The following is a 21,385-nucleotide window of genomic DNA, read 5'->3' on the forward strand; positions in this document are numbered from 1 at the left end:
CATTCGGGAGCCAAAACATTCGAGAACTAAGCTGTTCGAAAAGCAAGGTATGGCTGTATTTACTTTGCTTCTCTCCCTGAAATATTCCTGTGGGTGTCATGCTCAACCCCATGTCTAACCATGTATCTCCAATATTACAAAGTTAACAATTAATTTGCTGCCAGCATTTGTACACTGAGAACAGAGAAATGGGGCTTTGGACATTTTAACTCGGATGCTAACCTGATTTTTTTTTTGTCTGATTCCTGCAGACTATCCTGGTTGGAGACAGCGGAGTTGGGAAGACATCACTGCTGGTTCAGTTTGACCAGGGCAAGTTCATACCAGGCTCTTTTTCCGCAACTGTGGGCATCGGATTTACCGTAAGGGCCACTCGGCTACTCTAGGCATGTTTGAGAATGGTTACTTAAATGAGGGCAGACCTTTGCTACACAAGAAGTACTGATATCTGGCTTACTGTGCAATGAAGCCCAGCAGATGGTGGTAGCAAATTAAATGAAAGAGTGCATCATTGGGAAACTGGCCTAAACACCAGGATGGTACACATATTTATGGGGTTCCAGATATCTCTACATTGGTGGTGAGAAATCTTTGGTCCTATGGGTATTATTAGACTCCAGTTCCCAATAGCCTCAGCCAGAATGGACTCAGTGGCCAGGGATGATGGGATTTGTAGCCACAGAAGTTGGTGGGAGGACCCAGAACCTGCTCAGTATACCAAATCTATGACTGTCCTGGATAGAAGTGTCTGGTTCTCTATACCAGTGGTCCTCAACCTTGGGCCTCCAGATGTTTTTGGCCTACAACTCCCATGATCCCTAGCTAGTAGGACCAGTGGTTAGGGATGCTGGGAATTGTAGTCTCAAAACATCTGGATGCCCAAGGTTGAGGACCACTGCTCTATACCATCCCTCACTCAGTCCTAGAACTCTCTGCTGTTCCTGCTATTTTCTTTCCTTTTCTCCATTCCTTTCCTCTCACCCCTGTTGCCACCGCTGCAGCTGATGAAGTTGGTGCCTTCTGAGCCTCTTCCTAGATCCATTAGAAACATGGAGACAGGGCCAGCCCTAAGGCAAGGCTGGGTGGCACAATGTGCCAGGGGGCGCCGCACTGCGCCCACCAGACAGCCAGGCCGCCCTCTCACTCGCCCTGCTCCTTGCCTCCCTCCCTCCCTCCCGCCGTGGGTTCGAGTCTCGGCCTCAGCCTGGCAGGTCGGGTTGGGGACATGAGGAAGACAAGAGGCCGGGCGCTGCACGGCACCGCCCCCCCCAGCAGAGGCCTCCACGCCCCGGAGGACAACCAGGCAGCCTGGCCCACCCGCTGCGGCGCCCCTGAGCCCGGCCCACCCTCAGCACCTGGCCCGCCCATGCCATTCCCCTCCTCTGTGTCTGCGGTGAGTTGGGGGCGGCGGCGGCGGCAGAGGGACCTTTGTGCCACAGCTTCAGACCTAAGGAAACCTTTGATGGATACTTCTACTGAAGAAAGGGCTGCTTAACCCTACCCATTGCCCAGCCCTTTCCCACTGCAATTGCCACCAGCAAACTGCTTTCCCCCAATAACATTCCAGGTGCATGTTTACCCCTGCAAATATCCACCAGGAGCCCCACAAGAAGAGAAACAGCCCTCTGTGTGTTGGGGGAAGAGGAACTGGGGGTTGTAGCCGACCAAGTCATTGCATGCATGGAACGGCTTCCACTTGTGTGCAATGGAGCTCCGTCTCCTCCCCCTGCTCACCCCCCCCAATCCCCCAGCTGTCTGGAGCAAAGAAAGTGCAGGTGGAACATGGGGGTGAGAAGGAAGGGGAAGTTCCATTGAGCAACTAAAAATTGTTCCACTTTCTCTCTCTCACACACACACACACATGCAGAAACGTCTACAAAAAATTGCCCTTCGTAAATCTCCTTTTCCTGAACAGAAGCAGCACCCTGGATTTTTATGCACATGCCATGTGTAAGCCCCCTCAAGCACATATTATTTTAGCTAAATGATTTTCTAATTGGCTTATTTCTGCTTCTGCCACGATGTATACAGTATATGCCATGCCTCCCCCCCCCAAAAAAAAGCACCCTCGTTGTTTTTTTCATTGTTTGGTATGTTGCAGCAGCACCAGGCATGAGCCATGATGGCGTGTCCCACACACAAGGTGTTCTTTAATAACACACCTAGCAAAACTAAGTGATAAGAGCAGTGTTGACACATGCAAAGCTCTCCCAGTGACTGGGATAAACAGGGCAGAGGGCACATTTATGCCAGCCATTGTGTGGATAGCTGGAATGTGTCTTCACCCCAGGCACCCATGATGCACAGCAACCACGCTGTGACCTGCTTTATATGCTGCTTCCGTGTCTGTCTGTCTGTCTGTCTGTGTGTGTGCATCCACACACAAAAATCTCCCTCCTGTTAACCTGTCTGATGAGGAGGATGTGTGGCCAACTCTAAAACCGGCAGGATAAGCTCACACCCTCCAACATTTTTCCGATAAAAAATAGGGATGCCCTATTCTATTATTATTATTTATTGCCCCAGTCACTAGGGGCAGCTTCCAACATATGTAAAAACATAATAAAACATTGAACATTAAAAGAAACTTCCCTGGACATGACTGTCTTCTAAATGTTTTATAGTTTAGGCCTTTTAAAGTCTGAACTACTAAAACCATCCACTAGTCAACGCAGTTCACTTTCCAAAGAAACTCCTAGGGGAGGAGAAGACAATCTGAGGCCTGCCTATCATTAAATATATATATATTTTTAAGAAACATTACAAACGCCCCACAGTTTTTAATGCTTGAAAATTTATTATGTTTTTATATGTGTTGGAAGGTGCCCAGAGGTGCTGGGGAAAACCAGCCAAATGGGCGGGGGAATGAATGAATGGATGAATGGATGAATGAATGATATTAATTTTTTATTCCAAATGAGCCAGATGACCCATTTACCATGAACAAGGAATGAAACAACCACAGTGAGCAGAGATGTGCCTGGGCCCTCATGGCTAGGTACATTTTTAGGATGTTAGTTGTGCATAAATGGCTTTCATCTTTTGCTACTGAATGACAGGTACAGTGGCCCTTCACGGCAGGCATCAGACCCAGGAGAGGACTTCAGCAAAAGGCCAAACATTTCCTAGGCCAGAACACAGTTGTTCTACGTTTCACCACTTGGGTCTGGCTTAGGAGGAAAGAACTGGGAGACAGAGAAGGAAAGAGAGACAGAGGGACTCTGACCCTGATTGGCTAGAGTCAAGTCACGCGTCAACTTCCTGCTCACCTGGCAGCCCTTGGCCATTTGAGGAGTCCTGCTTAACCGCTGCTCACACCATGTTCCTGCCTTGTGATCCTAGCTTGCCAGCTTTGCCTTGCCTTGCCCTGCCTCCTCACCTTGTCCGTGCCTTTTGCTTCCTGCCTTTCCTCCTCTCCTGCCTGGATGGATTCCACTCAACCTTGGGCTCCACCGGCTGCTTGTGAGCAAGCATCACCCCATCCCAGAGGCACCCTGCACAGCACAGCACACCAGCCAGGTCTGTAACCTTTCTCTTCCACAGCCTGATATGGTGGCACCTCTTGTGTTGCTCTGAGAAACAGTGGCATAGCGAGGGGTGGCGCCACAGGGGCGCAAAAATGGTTAGGGGTGGAAAGTTTCAACACCTGGTGCTGCCTCAGTACAGCTATGCAATTGCATCACTGGGCTCCGTTGAAAATGGCTTCTTCATGCAAACCGGGAAGTGACCTTTCCAGACAACGGAACAACTTTTTTTTAAATTATCTCTGTGGTTGCAATCTCCTGGGTGATATGGATGCTGTTAGATAGTTGAATGTGCATGTGTACTCTTATCTGTTTCCCTCCCTCCCAGCCCCGGGTGCTAGCAACCTACGTTACGCCACTGCTGTGAAATGCTTCATAACTGTGCGCTCTCTCATCCCACAGCTTTATGAAGAAGGCCTCTTCAAAAACCAGGGGCATGTGTGACGTGACATGAGTAGCATTTCTGGGTGTCCTTCCATCCAGATGTTTTGGGCTACATGTCCCTCCATCCTTGACCGTTGGCTACACTGGCTGAGGCTGATGAGAGCTGTGGTCCAAAACATCTGGAAGGCACCAGGCCAGGGGGAACTGCTTTTTGGGCCTATCTGCTGAAGGCCAACTTCCCATTACTGCATAATAAACGGTGTAAATGTTCCATGTTCACAATCCGCTTGTAGGTGATTTCTTCTATTATAGTCACCCAGATTCCAAATATGGCATGTGTCGTATTTTCTTGTTTGATGTGGTCACGGGAGTCACTCCAGGATTGTTAATTCTAAATGGCTATCTCATAACCTTTACCCACTGTTTGATGAAAAGTAACAAAGGAGATACCTTTCCCCTCTCTGGCTGAGTGAAGGGAATGAAATCAGCAGAGTAATTTGCAACAAATGTACGATTAGATTGCTTGCTAGAGGGAGGGGTGATTTGGCAAAATATTTTTCCCCTATGGAAGAACATTTTTGGAAAAAGTTATGGTAGAATGCAAATGCTGTTGTCACTATTAACTGAATTCATTAATTGGCTACTTTTTAAAGGACCATGACTCATTTCTGCAGAAGTGCTGCTATTTGAAATTGTCAACAAACACATAGGACCTGGAAGAAAATGTGTGGAGAGCTCCTTTTCAGGATGCCAGCCAACTGTGCCCTTTTCAGGAAAACTCCATTTAATTTCCTTACCCCTTATCCCCCAGGTTTTCCTTCCAGCCCCAGTTAGTTATTGTTCAGCAGCTACTAAACATGATCAGCTGTCATTGGGGTGTTTTTGCCTCTTACTTTCTATTTATTATTTTTTTAGTAAACTCTGCAAACCTTAGACTTCCCCCAAGGCTGCTGATATCTTCCTCTAGTGTGAGGAGGATGGTGTTTCAGTTACATGAGGCTCCTTGCTCCCAGAATGAGTTGGCTATCAAAATATACAGTATACTGGATAAATTCTGAGAGGCTCTGAAATGCAAGCCTGCCCCCTTGTGGCAATTTTAGGCAAAATAGGTTTTTTCTTTCTGGGCAGAGTTGGTGGTTGATCTTGAGAATTGCGTTTTCAACTTGTTTGAGGATATTATTCATTCATTCCAAACTGCGGGAGGCAGTGGAAGACAGGAGTGCCTGGCGTGCTATGGTCCATGGGGTCACGAAGAGTCGGACACGACTAAACGACTAAACAACAAAATTCATTCATTCATTTCATAAAATTTATACACCGCTTGATTTTTTTTAAAAAAACAACAACTTCAAAGTGGTTTACAAAAAGAATAAAATGATAAAATTATTGGTAAAAACAATTGAAAGCAACTATTTAATATATTTAAAATATTCAAAAAATAAAATAAAATCAGCCTGTCCCTTGCTACCATCCACACTCTGTGGGACACAGAAAAGAGCCTCTCCTGCTGATTGTAGAGAGCAGGCAGTAAAATAAAAATAAGTGTTGTTCAGCCAGTAAAAAGGCAACGAGCCAACCCACAAGCCCCAAAATCGAATAAATCACACGTCTCTGGAATAAAAGGCACTGTACTGTCAAGGAAGCTTTCAGCAGTACAGAATGTTTTTTTTCCCTTAAATATTTATTGGTCTTAGCACTGTTTGTTCCAAACATGCCTATAATTCAAAATGCTCACTGCCATGCTTTCACTCCCCACGCCTGCAAGAGATTAAATCTGTGGTGTTTTTTTAAAAGCACAATTAAAAATGAAGATGGGAGCAGTGAGGGTTGTGGGTCCTGAGGAGAGGAAGATAGACATCACTGCCTAGTGTGGTCTCCCTAAAGGCCAAAGAACACTGTGAGACACAAACTAGTTGGCAAGGTTCTTAGATGTTTCTTCTACCATGAAGGCAATTTCCCCTTTTATCTGACACAGGTAGAAGACTCCCATGGCTCACTCCATTTGTTGTAAGCCAAGAAGCTTCCTAATATTAATTAGAGTTGGGCTAGGACCTAAGAGGGTTAAACCACTGAGCCTAGGGCTTGCTGATCAGAAGGTCAGCGTTTCGAATCCCTGTGACGGGGTGAGCTCCCGTTGCTCGGTCCCAGCTCCTGCCAACCTAGCAGTTCGAAAGCACGCCAAAGTGCAAGTAGATAAATAGGGACCGCTACAGCGGGAAGGTAAACGGCGTTTCCATGTGGCTTTGTCATGCTGGCCACATGACCTGGAAGCTATACGGGCGGCTCCCTCGGCCAATAATGCGAGATGAGCGCGCAACCCCAGAGTCGGTCACGACTGGACCTAATGGTCAGGGGTACCTTTACCTTTAGGACCTAAGAGACCCAGGTTCAAATCACCAACTCGGCCATGGGTGCTCTTGGGCCAGTTGTATCCTCTCAGCCTAGCCTACTTCCCAGGGTTGTTGTGAAGATAAGATGGGGAGGAGGAGATGCATGCAATGGGTATAAATTTTAATAGCTACTTTGAAAACCACACTAAAGATCTTTCAACAGCTAAACCAAATAAACCCTAGGGGAGAGGGCTTGGTGGAATTTTAAACGCTGGCTGCTTGCTCTCATAAAGGATTTCTAGTGGGGGGGAAATTAAATAAAAACTCTTTCTTAAGGGCAGCTCTTTGGCATTTATCCATATTCAGAGTTCAGTCCTGAGCCACATTCCAGAACCACTGAGTTCCTTATGTCTAGAATCACAAATTAATTTGTTCACAATCCTGAGCCAACCCGAGACATTTTGCTACCTAAGGCAGAAAATCCCTCCCCTTCCAATCATGGTTCATAATACTCAGGAACCTGCTGGGTCAGTGCAATGGTCCATGTGGTCACAGTGCCAGCCAGATGCCTGTAGGAAACCCACAAGCAGGATTTGAGCGCAAAGACACTCCCGCACTGTGGTTTCTAGCAACTGATATTCGGAAGCATTACTGCCTTGAACTGTGGAAGCAGAGCAGAGCCATCATGGCTAGGAGCCATTGGTAACCTTGTGTGGCCTTCAACCCCGATGCCTAGAACGGGCAAAGAGAAAATGTTACTCCTTGTACTTTCTCACTTTCAGCTGTCCTGCCCTGCATGGACAGAGTTTTTGCCATACTCTGTATCAGGGTTACGAAGCCTTTGGGCATGTTGTAAACAAAATCTGCCCTTATAGAGTCCTTTGTAGGTTCTCCATCAGTAGGAGGAAATAACAGAGGCCAACCAGAGAATATTGGGAAGCAAAGCAGCTAGTAAGCCTGATCTTTATTGAACTGCTGCAACAGGGTGCTCCCCTCACCGGCAGGAGAAAGGAGGAGGACCCTGAACAAAGGTGTGCCTGCCTTTATATAGACATTTTGAAATTCCCTGCCCTGGAGCTCAAGACCACCCCTCCATACATCATACATACATCACAGAAAAGGCGGTCTACAACAGAAATTGTTGTAATTTTTTTATTACTGGCAAATCTCAGCACCTGCTTGGCTGCACAGGTGCCAGGAGCCGAAAGTTACTATTCTCTCATGAAACTGCAAGAAAACAATTTGCAGGCTCGGTATGAAGACCATAGGTTTTTCTCCGCATCGTGGATTCTTTCTTCATAGCCACTTGCGAAATGCCCATGAGAAACCTTCACTCGCTTTAGGTCTTTTAAACACCCCATGCCAAAGGAATTATAATCTACAGTCAGTTTTCCTGATCTGATGCATTTACATTTCTCGAATATTTTCTGCGGCATTGTTACAGAGACCGGAAATACAGGTTCCTCTAGTGAAGGGTAGTGGGGAATCAGGGCTACGGTAAATATAAGGTCTTGGAGACCTGGAGGGTAGCTCAGACAAGCAAAAATAAGTAAATGCTTGAATGGAATATATCTGTGTGTGCCATCTCCTTATGTTTCCATGCACCATTTACTTTATGGATAAGGGACAGGGCATTGCTACTACACACTTACGGTAGGAAACAAACCTTAAACTGCATTCCTACATGAGAGGCCGGCCCATTGAACCTGGTGGGAGTTCCTTCTGAGGAGACGTACAGTGGTACCTCGGTTTACAAACACAATTGGTTCTGGAAGTCTGTACTGTACTTAACCTGAAGCGAACTTTCCCATTGAAAGTAATGGAAAGTGGATTAATCCGTTCCAGACAGGTCCGTGGAGCACTTAAACTGAAAATACTCAAACCGAGGCGTACTTAAACCAAGGTATGACTGTAGAGGAGGGCACTGTCCCTTTGAACTGCACATAGTTTCTCCCTGCTTAAATTTATTTATTTAAATGGCTTTACTTTTGACAGTCACATAACCTAAGAAGCCCAATCTGACCTTCTGTGTTGCAACTTCTCATTTGCACAACTAAATCATTAGGAGGCAGATCTGCAAACAAGTCTAAGCTGATCTGGTTTTAGAGAACTATGTATGGGTTCTGATTCCTAGTCAATCATGAGATTAAGTGTGGTGCTACTTCACAGGGGCTCTGCAATAAATCTTGGAACTAGTAGAAGGGCATGTTCTTCTGCCTAAGGAGTGGGGGGGATTTCTAATTTATCTTAAAAACCATTGTAAACAGCTAAGATTGTTAGTAGGATTGGAATAACACTTGTAGTTTAATGGTGAATTTTGGACATAATGGAGATGTAAAAGATTTGGATAAAAGATGCAGGAGGAAATGGCTAAAAATAGGACCCACAAAGGGGTCCAACAATATGTTGAGGATCCCTGGCTAGCCACCCTTGGCCACTTATTCTCCAATATAGGAAAGAAAATGCTATTCTCTCTGTATTTCCTCTGTGGGAGTTAAGATGAATTGCCAAACTAGGGGCCAGGTTGGTATGGTGAACAAAGCCTTAGAGTTTGAGAGAGGATACCTCCATTTAAATATTCTCTCAGTTAACAGGATGAGTCACTCACTTTTTCATACAGAGCAGTTGAGTGTGTAACATTGAACTTCCTTTTGTATAAAACTGAGCTCCTTGGAAGAAGGGCAAGTACACAAATGTGATAAGACCGTAATTTGAAAATTCCCACGGAAGGAATGTGGCGCTTGTGTATTCTATCATTTCAATGAAACACGTGCAGATTTTTAATTACCATTTTAAAAGTAACTTTTTCTATTTTATTGGAAAGAAAGTTAAAGCTTTCAGTATTTGTATGTAGCTCCCTTCCTTCTCTGGCTGTATAAAAATTGAAGCATTTGCATATCATGAGTGAGAATTGAGAAAATCAATACATAGATACAGGTAAAGAGGGGGTTCTTATCTGACCAAAAGGTGATAGCATGCCACTGGCAAGCGACTCTTTCCTCTTTAATGTAGACATTGTTAGAGCAGCTGAAACAACAGAACTGGGGGGGGGGGACCCATTATTGACCCACCCACAAAATTCCCAGGAAACAGTAAATCTCTTTCATGATTTAGCACCTTTCAGGATTTTGTGACTTCACAGAGCTGAATTATGTCTCTCTTGGTGCATTGACTATTTTCATATTCATCTTATTTTATTACATTGCAAACATTTTATCATGTTCTTTAATCTTTTCCAAGGAACTACAAAATGGTTAACAGATTTAATAAGAGAGTTCTGTGGAGACCTGTTGCCTCAGAGTTGTCTCAGCCAATCTCCAGCTTCTGTTTAATCCCAGGATGGAATCTGATAATATAGAGTGATTTCCACCCAAGGAATCTTCTTCTCAGTCAGCCTGGTGGGGATGGGGAGGGGAAGAAAGGGGTTGTTCTGATCATAAATCTAGAATTGATTTCCAACAGGTGCAGATTTGGTGATAATTGGGAAGAAGAAAAATGCGTTTAGCTTTAGCGAGAGGCCTTGTGTTCCGCAGTTCCCATGAGCATGATTTTGTACAAAGAAAAGAACTTCACTTAAGAGATGTTAGATAAGGATATTGTTTAGGTAAGGCGATATTTCATTGCTGTGCAAATTGAGCAAGGAATTCCTGGCAGTTCCAGAAACACACACACTTTGTTCTGTTACTGGATTTCGTCAGATTAGAGAAGATTTGAATGAAATCTGAGAATTCCTTTGGAATCAAATGTACTCTTTCTCAGATATTGTTTAAATGTCATGCTGCGTGTAACCAAAGTAATTAAAATAAAAATCTGTAGAGATCAGAGGTCAAACGGATGGAAAAGATGCGCCTCTGTGGATTTTAGATGGAAGAGGCTTTGTGTTTTAAATGCTGCTTAGTTTCACAGAAAAAAAATTGATATTAGAATGGGGAATCATCCAATACATTCAATCTCAGGGTCCATTTTCTCTGGAACTTTGGATCTTTAGCAAGTGTCCCAGACACTGATGCTTATTATTCCAATCATTCTTGGTGATGCTGAATGCAAGGACCAGGAATGATCCTAGGTCCGGACTCCGTAGAGTTCCCACTCAAGGGGTCTGTTTGGAAAGAGGCGTGGAAAGGGGGCATCTCTGAACCACTCTCAGCAGTTACCCCCCCCCTGCCCTATCCTTAAAAGGACGATAGGCAAAACGTGTGCGTAAAGTTAGTAAATCGTGCGCGTGCAGGACTTGGGCGCGGTGAAGGCTCCGGCCCTGTCCCGTGGCGGGCCACTTTGGAACTCGCCCCGTCTGTTCCTTCCTGCGCGCAACGGCCGCCACTTCGGGGCTTGGAAAGGGGCGGTTCTGTGGGCAGCCGGGGAGGGGCGGTGGCGGCGGTGGCAGCAGCACTAGCAGCGTGGCCGGACCTGGCCAGCCTCTCGCAGGTAGTTCCTGCTCCCTGCCCGGCCGGGGACTGAAGCCACCATGATCAGCAACGGGGCAGGCGCCCCTCCCGCGCGCAACGGGACCCCCGCGCCTCCGCTGTTGAGAAAAGCCGCTTCCCTGGGCGGGAGTTACGACGTCGCCGGCAAGGTCGGAGCCTGCTCGGGTTGGGCGCCAGGGGGCGCGAGTGGGTGTGGCGGGGAGGGAAGGGAAGGGGGCTGCCGGAGGGGAGGGGGGCTCCACTATTGGGACGCGGGCGCTGCCCTCTCGCCTTCGTCGTGGCGCACATGGCGTGCCCACTCTCACCGGGACGTGGTTTTAAGTTTCCTCTATTCACTGGTCGTTCTCCTAGGGTAAATCCCGAAGGGCGATTTTGCAGCTCTGAAACGCTCGTGCCTGGGTCCCACTCTGCTAGCAACCTTGGGCAAAGAGTGGGGAGCCTTTCTTGGCACCCCTGCCAGCTTTTAAAGTGAAAGGTGCCGGTGGGGCTCAGCCTTGTCTGGAAATGCCCTCTCCTCCTCCTCCTCCATCCCAGATATGTGGAGGTTGCTTGTAACCATTTGGGGACTAAAGGTAAAGGGACCCCTGACCATTAGGTCCAGTCGTGACCGACTCTGGGGTTGCGCACTCATCTCGCATTATTGGCTGAGGGAGCTGGCGTATAGCTTCCAGGTCATGTGGCCAGCATGACAAAGCCGCTTCTGGCAAACCAGAGCAGCACATGGAAACGCCGTTTACCTTCCCACTATAGCAGTTCCTATTTATCTACTTGCATTTTGATGTGCTTTCAAACTGCTAGGTTGGCAGGAGCTGGGACCCAGCAACGGGAGCTCACCCCGTCACAGGGATTCGAACCGCCGACCTTCTGATCAGCAAGCCCTGGGCTCAGTGGTTTAGCCCTATTTGGGGACTAGGAAAGCAAATTTGCATGTGCTCAGAGGCACTCTCCTTCCTGCATTCTAAAAACTAAGCGGTGACTTTAAGATCTCCAGTGAGGTGGCTGCCTCAGGTGCAGATGCTATGGGGCAGAGAGCAGGCAGTGCTGTTTGAGCCACATGGCCTGCCCTGCTGCTCCATTGCCAGCGTTGAAGTAAGAATCAGCTGCCAGTCTGTACAACTGAGTGCCCTGGCTCCTGTACCTTTTACCTGCTAAAGGTTTTAACACCTGCACAGGTGGCAGATGTTCAACAGGTGCTGCTTTTCCAGCCTGGAAACCCTGGATTTCTACCTGTCACCCGACTTTCACCACTTTGTCAGTAAAGGTGGCTGAGCTTGCAAATGACACTGAAAACAGCCACTGGTTGGTTTCTAAGCTTTGGTGAACTGCCTTGATTGCAGAGGCCCTACCAGTCTCTGACTGAGGCTAAACCCTGCCTCCATTTAGACATCATAGCTGGCTGTTATAGGTTGGGGTGCTTGTCAGCTTCTCATTCTTGAGCAACTTAAAATGAATCTTCCTGACACAGCAATGCAGTGTTCTCCTTCCTTCAACAGAGCAGTTCCTATTAAAACCGCACCCGGAGGAAGCAGCTAAAAGTGGGGTTTGTGGGGAGGTTGGTCAGGAGATGCATTTCTCAGAATGAAAGCAGCGGCAGGGGGGGCGGGGAGAGGGAGGCTTTATGCAGGGCAGAGGGGTTAGCTTCCTCAAATGCAGCTTCTCCGTGGCTCTCCCCAGCCCTGTGGTGTGAGCTCTGGGAAAATCTCTGCTGCAGTGATGAGGAGTACATACTCCCTGCACGGTCGCTGGGGTCGACTGCAGAGCCCTTTAGCTGCTGTAGTTAACCGGCACACAGTTGAGGAACACTGCTAACAGACAGAGCCAGCAGTATCCTCTGGTAACAGATTTGGGCGCTGGTCAAAGCTTTTCATTGTGGCTTTCCAAGGAGTTCTTTGCAGGTGTCCAGCTTGGTCTATGTTGTCAATTTCATACGAAGCCAGCTTTGAACCATGAAAAGCTAACCGGGGGGGGGATGGAAGTTCTGTCTTTTCACCTTTACAGGATGCCACTGACAAGCCACTCTCATTATGAAAACAGTAGCATTAGAAGGCTGATGAACAGCCTGAATTGCAAGGCTGGCAAGGCCCAGGTCTTCTGTTGTCTGGGGATTCTGGTGAGCCTCTAGTAAGCTGGAGCTCTTTTGAATGCGGAGGTCGGGGGACGCTGATTCACATGGGGAAATGGGGCACTGCCTGCCAGTCTCGGCCTGCCCTCCGCCAGCTCCCCACCTGCCTGCCTGCCTGCCTTCTTACGCCCAGTCGAGGCACTACCTGCTAGCTGCCTCACCAGTCTCAGTGTTGCCCTATCTTCTGCCCCACCAGTCCCACCAATAGTGGGAGCCATGCAGAGGGCCAGTTCATGGGATAGCTCAGTCTGTAGAGCATAACAAAATTAAAAAATCCTTCCAGTAGCACCTTAGAGACCAACTAAGTTTGTTATTGGTATGAGCTTTCGTGTGCATGCACACTTCTTCAGATACCGTAGAGCATGTGACTCTTAATCTCAGGGTCGTGTGTTTGAGCCCCAACTTGGGCAAAATAATAATAATCCTGTGTTGCAGGGGTTGGGCTAGATGATCCACACAGTCCCTTCCAACTCTACAACTCTTTGATTTTGTGTGATCACTTCTCATGGCCAGTGACTTGCTCTTGTTGCTGCTCACTTGCTTGGAGAGGGCAGCTGAACAGGCAGTGGCACAAAGGAGTAGAAGCAAGGTCAAGGATCCCTGGAGGACGGCCGCAGGCCCTGGCAGATGCCTGACAATGCAAACTCCAACACTTGCCCTAGATTCCCATCACCCCTGACCTTCTGCAGGTCTTTGCACATTTGCAAGATGAAGAAGCAGACACTGCAGCCAGACATGCACCACAATCTAGTCTATGGAGTGCAGCAGATTGCTTTTTTCAAGTCTGAACGAGGAGGGGCACTGTGGGCATCAGGAAAGGCCTCTGCAAGCACATGTATGCCCACAGGCACCAAATTGGCGACCCCTGTGTTACAGAGACAGCAGAACAATGACAGCCCCCAACCCAACTCCCTGCATGCACCTTCTCTGCACAAGTTGGTGCTCCGGGACTTGCCTCCTTCCAATAAGCATAAAAATGGAAGGGGTTTGGCTCCCCCATGGACAAGTCGTCCTCATAGATTCTGCAGTGTGTAAATGTGAAGCATGCCTCCTACTCTTTAACTCATGGTGGAAATCTGTGCCTTGGGGAACGGGGCTGTATCCATTTGGAATAGGAGCAGCTCGGAAGACACTTCAAAAGTCTTGACCTCATTGTTTGCTTTTCCTGCAAGGGGCTGCTGACATATCTGATTGTAGGTTTGTCCCCTAGTGACAGAAAAGAGATTGCTGTTATCTCACAGGAGACTGGCAGAACCTTTCTTTATAGGGGGATGAGCACTTGCTAATCGACATTTTTTCAAAAGACACATTCCAGGGTAGGGTGGGTGGGGGTGCATCTCTTGTTAGTCTGTTACATTGGAAACACAAGAAAGAGAGTCTCTTTTTATGAAAGGTTTATTGCGGCAGAAATTCCTGTGGTCTAGAGACCACTGGATGAAAACTGGGCTGTAGTCCATGAAAGCTTACGATAGGGTGGTGCAGTAGGACCTGAGAAGACCTGGGTTCAGATCCCCACTCAGACATGAAAGAGGCCTGGCACTGTCTCTCAGTCTAGCCTACTTCACAAGGTTGTTGAGAGGATGAAACAGGAAGAAGGAGAACTTTGTATGCCTCTTTGAACCCTGTGGAAGAAAGGTGATGATGATGATGATGATGATATCACTATTATTCTTTAACAACAGAGGTTTGTGTCACTTTAAAAACTAACAGATTTTTATTATAGCACAAGTTTTCATGGACTGCAGCCCATTATGCCATCATGAAATTTGTTAGTCTTTAAGGAGACACAATACTTTTTTCCTGTTCTTTTTCTTTTTCTGCTTCTGCTGCATCAGACTAGCCAGCTACCCCCCCTTGGGAAATAAGTTTTAAAAGATGCCACGAGGAAGACTCTTTGTTCCTCAGGAGCAGCTCGGATAACACCTTCCTCTCCCCAGTGTAAAAAATTGATCCAGAGCTGCCAGCAAAACCAGGACTTCTAAGCCGAGGTCTGTTTGCTTAGGAGGAGTGGATGCTGGCTTGCGTGTTTGCTCAGCTATCTGGCAACATGGGTGAGGCGGCTGGAGGGGGGGGGGAGTCCCAGATCAAACAGAGTTAGCTCATGACACGTATCACCTAGGTAAAGTGCTGTAATGGTACCTCTCAGGTGTTTAACTGGGAGATCCTCAAGACATAGTGGAGCCTCTATGAGCCCTGGTGGAGCCTATGTGCATTGATCGATGCAGCGACACTTAGGGGACATTCTACAGGCAAAGGGGAAGAGAGCGAAGGGACTATTTGCTGCAAACAGACTTGAGATCCTAATCACAGCCTGCTCATATATCAATGACAAACCTGGCTCCAGCCAAAGATGACCTGAGATGCAGGTGCTGTTTTCCAGCTGGGCCATTGCTGATTACTTGAGGGGTTTACAAAGGCTTGGAGCTTACAGAGACGGTGTTTGCTCATGATGGGGGGAAACTTGCTTGCTTAAGGCAATGAACAAACCCTAAGGGTGTAGTAGGAGCAGCAGCACTGACCCTAGTAGGGAATTTCTTTGAAATCACAGATATGTCTTGGGTAAACTGTCCACCCCAAAATCTTTGGTCCTGTGGACAGTTTTATGTGGAGGGAAGCGGGTGACGCTGTGGGTTAAACCACAGAGCCTAGGGCAGGTATCCCCAAACTTTGGCCCTCCAGATGTTTTGGCCTACAACTCCCATGATCCCTAGCTAACAGGACCAGTGGTTGGGGAAGATGCAAATTGTAGTCCAAAACATCTGGAGGGCCAAAGTTTGGGGATGCCTTGCCCTAGGGTTTGCCGATCAGAAGGTCGGTGTTTCGAATCCCTGCAACGGGGTGAGCTCCCGTTGCTTGGTACCTGCTCCTGCTAACCTAGCAGTTCGAAAGCACATCAAAGTACAAGTAGATAAATAGGTACTGCTCTGGCGGGAAGGTAAATGGTGTTTCCGTACGCTGCTCTAGTTTGCCAGAAGCTGCTTAGTCATGCTGGCCACATGACATGGAAGCTGTACGCTGGCTCCCTTGGCCAATAACGTGAGATGAGCGCCGCAACCCCAGAGTCGTCCGCGACTGGACCTAATGGTCAGGGGTCCCTTTAGCTTTACCTTTAAGCCTCATACAGCCTTGTCTGCAGTTAAAAAAAATGCAGAATATTCAAAACCAAAGTTAAATATGTCGCCCTGCACAGCTCCATCGGTTGTTTGTATCTGGTTCTCTCGCCGTAAAAGAAGGTGCCTAAAGACAGTCCCGAGGTGAATTTAAGGAAGATAGGAAGCTGCCTTTAGCTCAGTACTGTCTATAGAAGGGTTTACACAACTTGGGTCTCCAGCTGTTTTTGGACTACAATTCCCACCATCCCTGACTACTGGTCCTGCTAGCTAGGGATGGTGGGAGTTGTAGTCCAAAAACAGCTGGGGACCCAAGTTTTGGAAGTCCTGGTCTACGGTGACTGGAAGTGGCTCTGCGGGACCCAGCCCTACCAAGAGATTCCAGGTATTGAATCAAAGATCTCCTGTATCCCTAAGGTGGATAGATGGCTGAGCAAAAGCAGGAACTGAAGCATGTGGCTTGCAGCTTGAATAAACTGAGACAAAGTGTTCTGCCTGTAGAATAAGCAGTTGCAGTAGTAGCTGGCAGCTGGAGTGGCTCCAGGCCAGGCCAGGCCATCTCTCTCGGTCAGGAGAGGGGAAACAGTGGCAAAATAGTAGAAGTCATGGAAATGAGGGCAACCAGTCAGGGAAGATGGTTTATAACCTTCTAGTCATCCTGGGAAAGAAGAGATGATTACAAATGTGCAAGAGAGGCCTGGAACTCCAGGGAATTGTGGGCTTGGTGCCCCTCAAGATTGCTCACCTACAGGCAGAAGATTACATGCACAGTTCTTGAGACAGCATGGAAGGTAGGAAGACTTCTTAGGACCTCTTGGGAGGTCATGAGAAGATCCCTGTTAGATCAGGGCAATATCCATAGCGCAACATCCTCTTCTCAAAGTGGTCCACCTGATGCTTGTGGGAAGCCCAGAAGTTAGTACTGAATGCAACAGCACTCTGCCCACCTGTCATTCCCAGCAGATGGTATTTAGAGCCACATTGCCTCCTACAGTGAACCCAGAGGGACCATGGCTTGGTCAAAAAGCCCCAGACCATCGCTTGCAAGCTTACAGTATCACTAAGGCAGGCGGGAAGCTAACAGGTTTCAAGGAGCTGACAGCATTCTGTTGCATGCGTCCCATGTTGAGGAATAGCCACTGTCAACATTGTGAGGCTGAGCCAGAGAGGTCTGGTGGGGGAGCTAACACGAGAGTGAAGATTAAGTTTTTCCTATGATTGTTTTGCAGTTGTTGGCTGACCTCCTGGCTTGCTAGATTAGATTTCCCCACGATCTAGCGATCCAGGGGGGAAGCTTATTTAAGTGGAACTTAAATAAAATAGGTCTTCAAACAATAGGGCATTGGCCCATTATGTAACAGCAGGAGCCAAGCAATCAGCCAGGAAGTGAATCTGACTCTTGAAACAGCAAAGAGCAGCCTGCTCTTGTGCTCGCTTGAGCTTGGCATCCCTGCCCAGCCCTGGACCTCAGAGCACTCAGCTCTTCCTTCTGCTCCTCCTCTTTCCCTGCTCCCACCGAAGATATGTGCTGTCCCTTGCACTATTAATGGGCTTTTGCACCCCATGTTGTAGGTGATGCTGCTTGGAGATTCAGGCGTGGGGAAAACCTGCTTCCTCATCCAGTTCAAAGATGGGGCCTTCCTCTCTGGGACCTTCATAGCCACTGTCGGCATAGACTTCCGGGTGAGAGCACTACAGCTGCCAACGAATGCAGAGAGATGCTTCCATTACAGCGCAGGGAATGGCTGCCCCTACTGAGATTATGTTAATTGCATAGATTTTTTTAAAAAATAATGTAATCTTATGTGATTGGGGTTGCAGCATGCAGGGAGGGGTGATCTAACCCTTTCCTCCTCTGCTGTGATCCCAGTTAAAATCGCTACCCCCCACCCCTCTGCCACACACGCTGCTGGTAGTGATGGGAATACATAGCTCCTATTAGGACCAATTGCAGAGCAGGGAGGGGATTTCCACTAGGATAGTAGCTGGGTAGGAAACACCCCGTCCCCTCTATGTTGCAGTCCCAATGGAATGTTGAGCCCCCTACACCTAGGATCAAAATGTTGTTGTTGTTTTAAGTTCCCTGAAACATGGCTGCAAGCCACACAATTAACACAATGTGGAGCTCAGCCCTGAGATGAGAACAGTGCAAGCAAAGGGTAAAATAAGGGCCAAAGTAGACACGGCATAAAGCTTTACTGGACCAACTCAAGTTAATTTACGCAAGTGTTTTTTAGATCCTCCATTGATAAGGCAGGTCATCATATTATGTGTTCAAAGCATTCATTCTTTCCAACTAGGGTGCGGTTTAGTTTACATATAAGCTAAACGAGCTATAGCTTAGGGCCCCACTCTCTTGCCCCCCCCAAAAAAATATACTATGGTACTTCTTAATTGTATTTCACTATTAATATACTTGTTCTTAATTGTATTTCAGTTCAACAATTACTTTGATAAAATATATATTTTGTTATGTGCAAATGGCTTTAGATACCTCTTAGGTCCATAAATTACCATATAGCATATATTCAACACACACAAAAACAGCGACAATTTGTTGTTGACAAAGGACAGCTGGACATATAAGGGCCCCATTACCTTCAGTAGCTTAGGGCCTCATCAAACCTAAATCTGGCCCTGGTTGTATTGGATAACTTACCATGCTGACCTCTGTTATAGTGGTATCCTATCCTCTTGTGCAGTTTCACATGTTTGCTTTAGGAATCTAAAGCTTTAAGGATCCAAAGTGTCATTTATTTTATCACTATGGTTTTATCCTATTGGGGAGGTGGAGTGTATGGATTTTCTGCTCCAGGCACCAAATCATCTTGGGCTATCTGTGTGTGTCGTTCTGGATGCTGCAGGTGAGAGAAGAACATAACAGAATCCAGGGAAGGTAGGTCAGAGGAATCAGGGTTACAGAACACATGAAAATCAAAGGGCATTTAACCAACCCCACCTTCCCAAATCAAGCCAGATCAGAAGAAAGACAGATTTACCGGGACCATCTTCATCCAATGACTAAGTTATCTTGTATATTGTACTGCAAACCTGCTTCTATGTGGTGGAGGCTCCAGATTGCAGCAGAAACAGCATTGGTCGTGTTTTTTTGGGCTAGATCCTATCAGCATTCTGCTACCAGTTTTCCACGTTCCCTGGATGCTGGTGACACCTGCCTGACATTACAAAGAACCCATACTATCTGGCGGAGTCAATGCTTGAATACATCAGTGCTGTAACCTGGGACCCTAACCATATGGAAGCAATTGTCAACTACCACATTGCCTGAATATTGCATGAGCAAGCCGTACATTTGTCCTATTCCACCTGGCGTAGGATTCCTGTGCCTCTAATGGATCTGTGGGAGGGGGCTGCAACCTCTCCTGCCGCTACAACACTCTGAGGGGAGAAGTTCTCCTTTAACAGACCCATTCACCCCCTTCTTCGTTTAAATTATAGAGCAGTTAAGCCCTTCGGAGGCACGCTGCTTTCTGAAACGTGCAAAAAGGCAGCCCTGTTTAGGGAAGTTTTTAGTGTCTGGTGTTTAATTGTATTTTTAATACTGTACAGTATTTTGTTGGAAGCCACCCAAAGTGGCTGGGGAAACCCAACCAGATGGGCGGGGTATAAACAAATAAATTATTATTATTATTATTATTATTATTATTTTATAGCAAACAAAAACTCTTGTTAATAAGCACATGCACATGGGTGTAGCCAGGGGACGGGTGGGGGGGTGCAACTGTCCCCTCCCTAAATCAAGAAACTAAATAAAAATACTTAACTAAAAGTAGAAATTGTAGAAAGGTTTTGACAGATTTTTTCTGGGTCAAAAGAAAGTAATTCAAAACAACTGTTACTGAGACATTTCATTCCAGATTGGTTGGGATATTAGACAGAACCAGGCAGAGGATGGTGACAAGTGGCTGTCGTGCACCCCCCAATATAAATCCTGGCTATGCCCATGCATATGATGACTTGGGGGGGGGGTGCTTCCCATTACCATTCCTCAGAAATTTCCTGCTTTTGTGGAGACAAAGGTACTGAATGGGAATGTTGCCTGAACTAGCTAGTCTTAGATGTGCTGTTTCTCATTCTCACTTCTCCCGGGATTGGTATCATTGGTTTGTATTATCACGACATTCTTTGGATGCATAATATGGTATAGAAACGTAGAACGTACAAAGGTGCCTTATACTGAATCAAACGGTTGGCCCATATAGCTCAGTCTTGCCTACAGTGACTGGCAGCTGCTCTTGTGGGGGGCGGTTCAGGCAGGGGAGATGTTGGGGATTGAACCCGAGACCTTCTGCACGCGAGGCAGATGCTCGGCCGCTGAGCGATGACCCGTCCCCACATTTTGTGAAACGCATTATGAAGAATGAGATATCAGAGTCATCCGTAATGTTGGCCTTGGCAAGGCTTCACACTTCCACTTCTCTCATGCCTGGAAAGCATGGGTCCGAGCAGTTTTCTGCTCCTGTGCTTAGACTTGGGTCCAAGCAGTTTTTGCCTTTGCGTCCAGAGCAAGCGGAAGTGTGGATGAGCCCAAAGAAGAGACAGTGATTTGGAAAGGTGTCTCGGTGCTACTTCACGCCCCAAACAATGTTCGGGTTCTGATTCTGTTTAAGTAGAGGGAGATCTTTTCACACCATCGTCATGGGGCTAAATCTGTGTCACGGAAGGTTTGTGGCTGTTGCAGACTCCCATGCAACTTTCCAGGAGCATTGGGTAAAAGAAACGTGAGACTTATTTAGCAAACGTCACTCTGAATTTCTGCTTGGATGAGGCTGGGGTTGCATCAGTCCCCATAACATGAAGTCAGGCCCTGTCTACGTACCTAACCTACGGCTGCTGTCCAATAGCACGTGTCTATAATATGGAAGCACGAGTGCTACAGTGCAAGACTGCACGCGTCTGGATCAGGCATAGGCAAATTCCAGCCCTCCAGATGTTTGGGACTACAATTCCCATCATCACTGGTCCCAAACATCTGGAGGGCCGGAGTTTGCCTATGCCTGGTCTGGATCTATGCTGTTTTAGAGAAGGAGCTGTATTTTAGAAGATGATTGCCAGCCCCAGATTTGCCTTGTAACCCTAATGCGGGAAACGCAGAGGGGAATCGGTGGGTGGCCTTATATCATTGATCATTGTTAATGCAAGAAAGGGAAAGTGGAAAATACCTTGTGACCAAACATCTCTTACAGGACTTGAGAACTACTTAAAGCAGCGTGCTGAGCCCTAATGGTTTGCCTCTATTATTTCCAATGACTACAGAGAACTGTTCTCAATGAGCTTTTTCTGTGCAGGGCTGCATTGTTCTCAGCATTGGGGCTACCTTTGAAGGTGACCCGGAAACTACAACTAACCCAGAATGTGGCAGCTAGACTGGTCACTGGGAGCGGCCGCCGAGACCACACAACACCGGTCTTAAAAGACCTACATTGGCTCCCAGTACGTTTCCGAGCACAATTCAAAGTGTTGGTGCTGA

The 21,385-nt window shown here is 47.2% G+C and overlaps 1 protein-coding gene across 2 annotated transcripts in view; it reads left to right on the forward strand.

Annotated features, from left to right (window-relative positions):
• Positions 1–10,498: 10,498 nt before the first annotated feature.
• The window catches only part of RAB37 (RAB37, member RAS oncogene family), a 28,629-nt gene continuing 17,742 nt past the window's right edge, over positions 10,499–21,385 (forward strand). The window contains exons 1-2 of one of the 2 annotated variants that reach the window (XM_035104393.3): positions 10,499–10,811; positions 17,467–17,577. In XM_035104393.3, coding sequence (XP_034960284.1) covers positions 10,704–10,811; positions 17,467–17,577 — 219 coding nt within the window. In that variant the 5' untranslated portion in view covers positions 10,499–10,703. The remainder of the gene's footprint in view (positions 10,812–17,466; positions 17,578–21,385) is intronic. The other variant, XM_088661519.1, reaches the window with a different exon arrangement.

The sequence above is a fragment of the Zootoca vivipara genome, chromosome 2 (genome assembly GCF_965207765.1).
Source record: "Zootoca vivipara chromosome 2, rZooViv2.hap1.1, whole genome shotgun sequence".
Taxonomy (NCBI): Eukaryota; Metazoa; Chordata; class Lepidosauria; order Squamata; family Lacertidae; genus Zootoca; species Zootoca vivipara.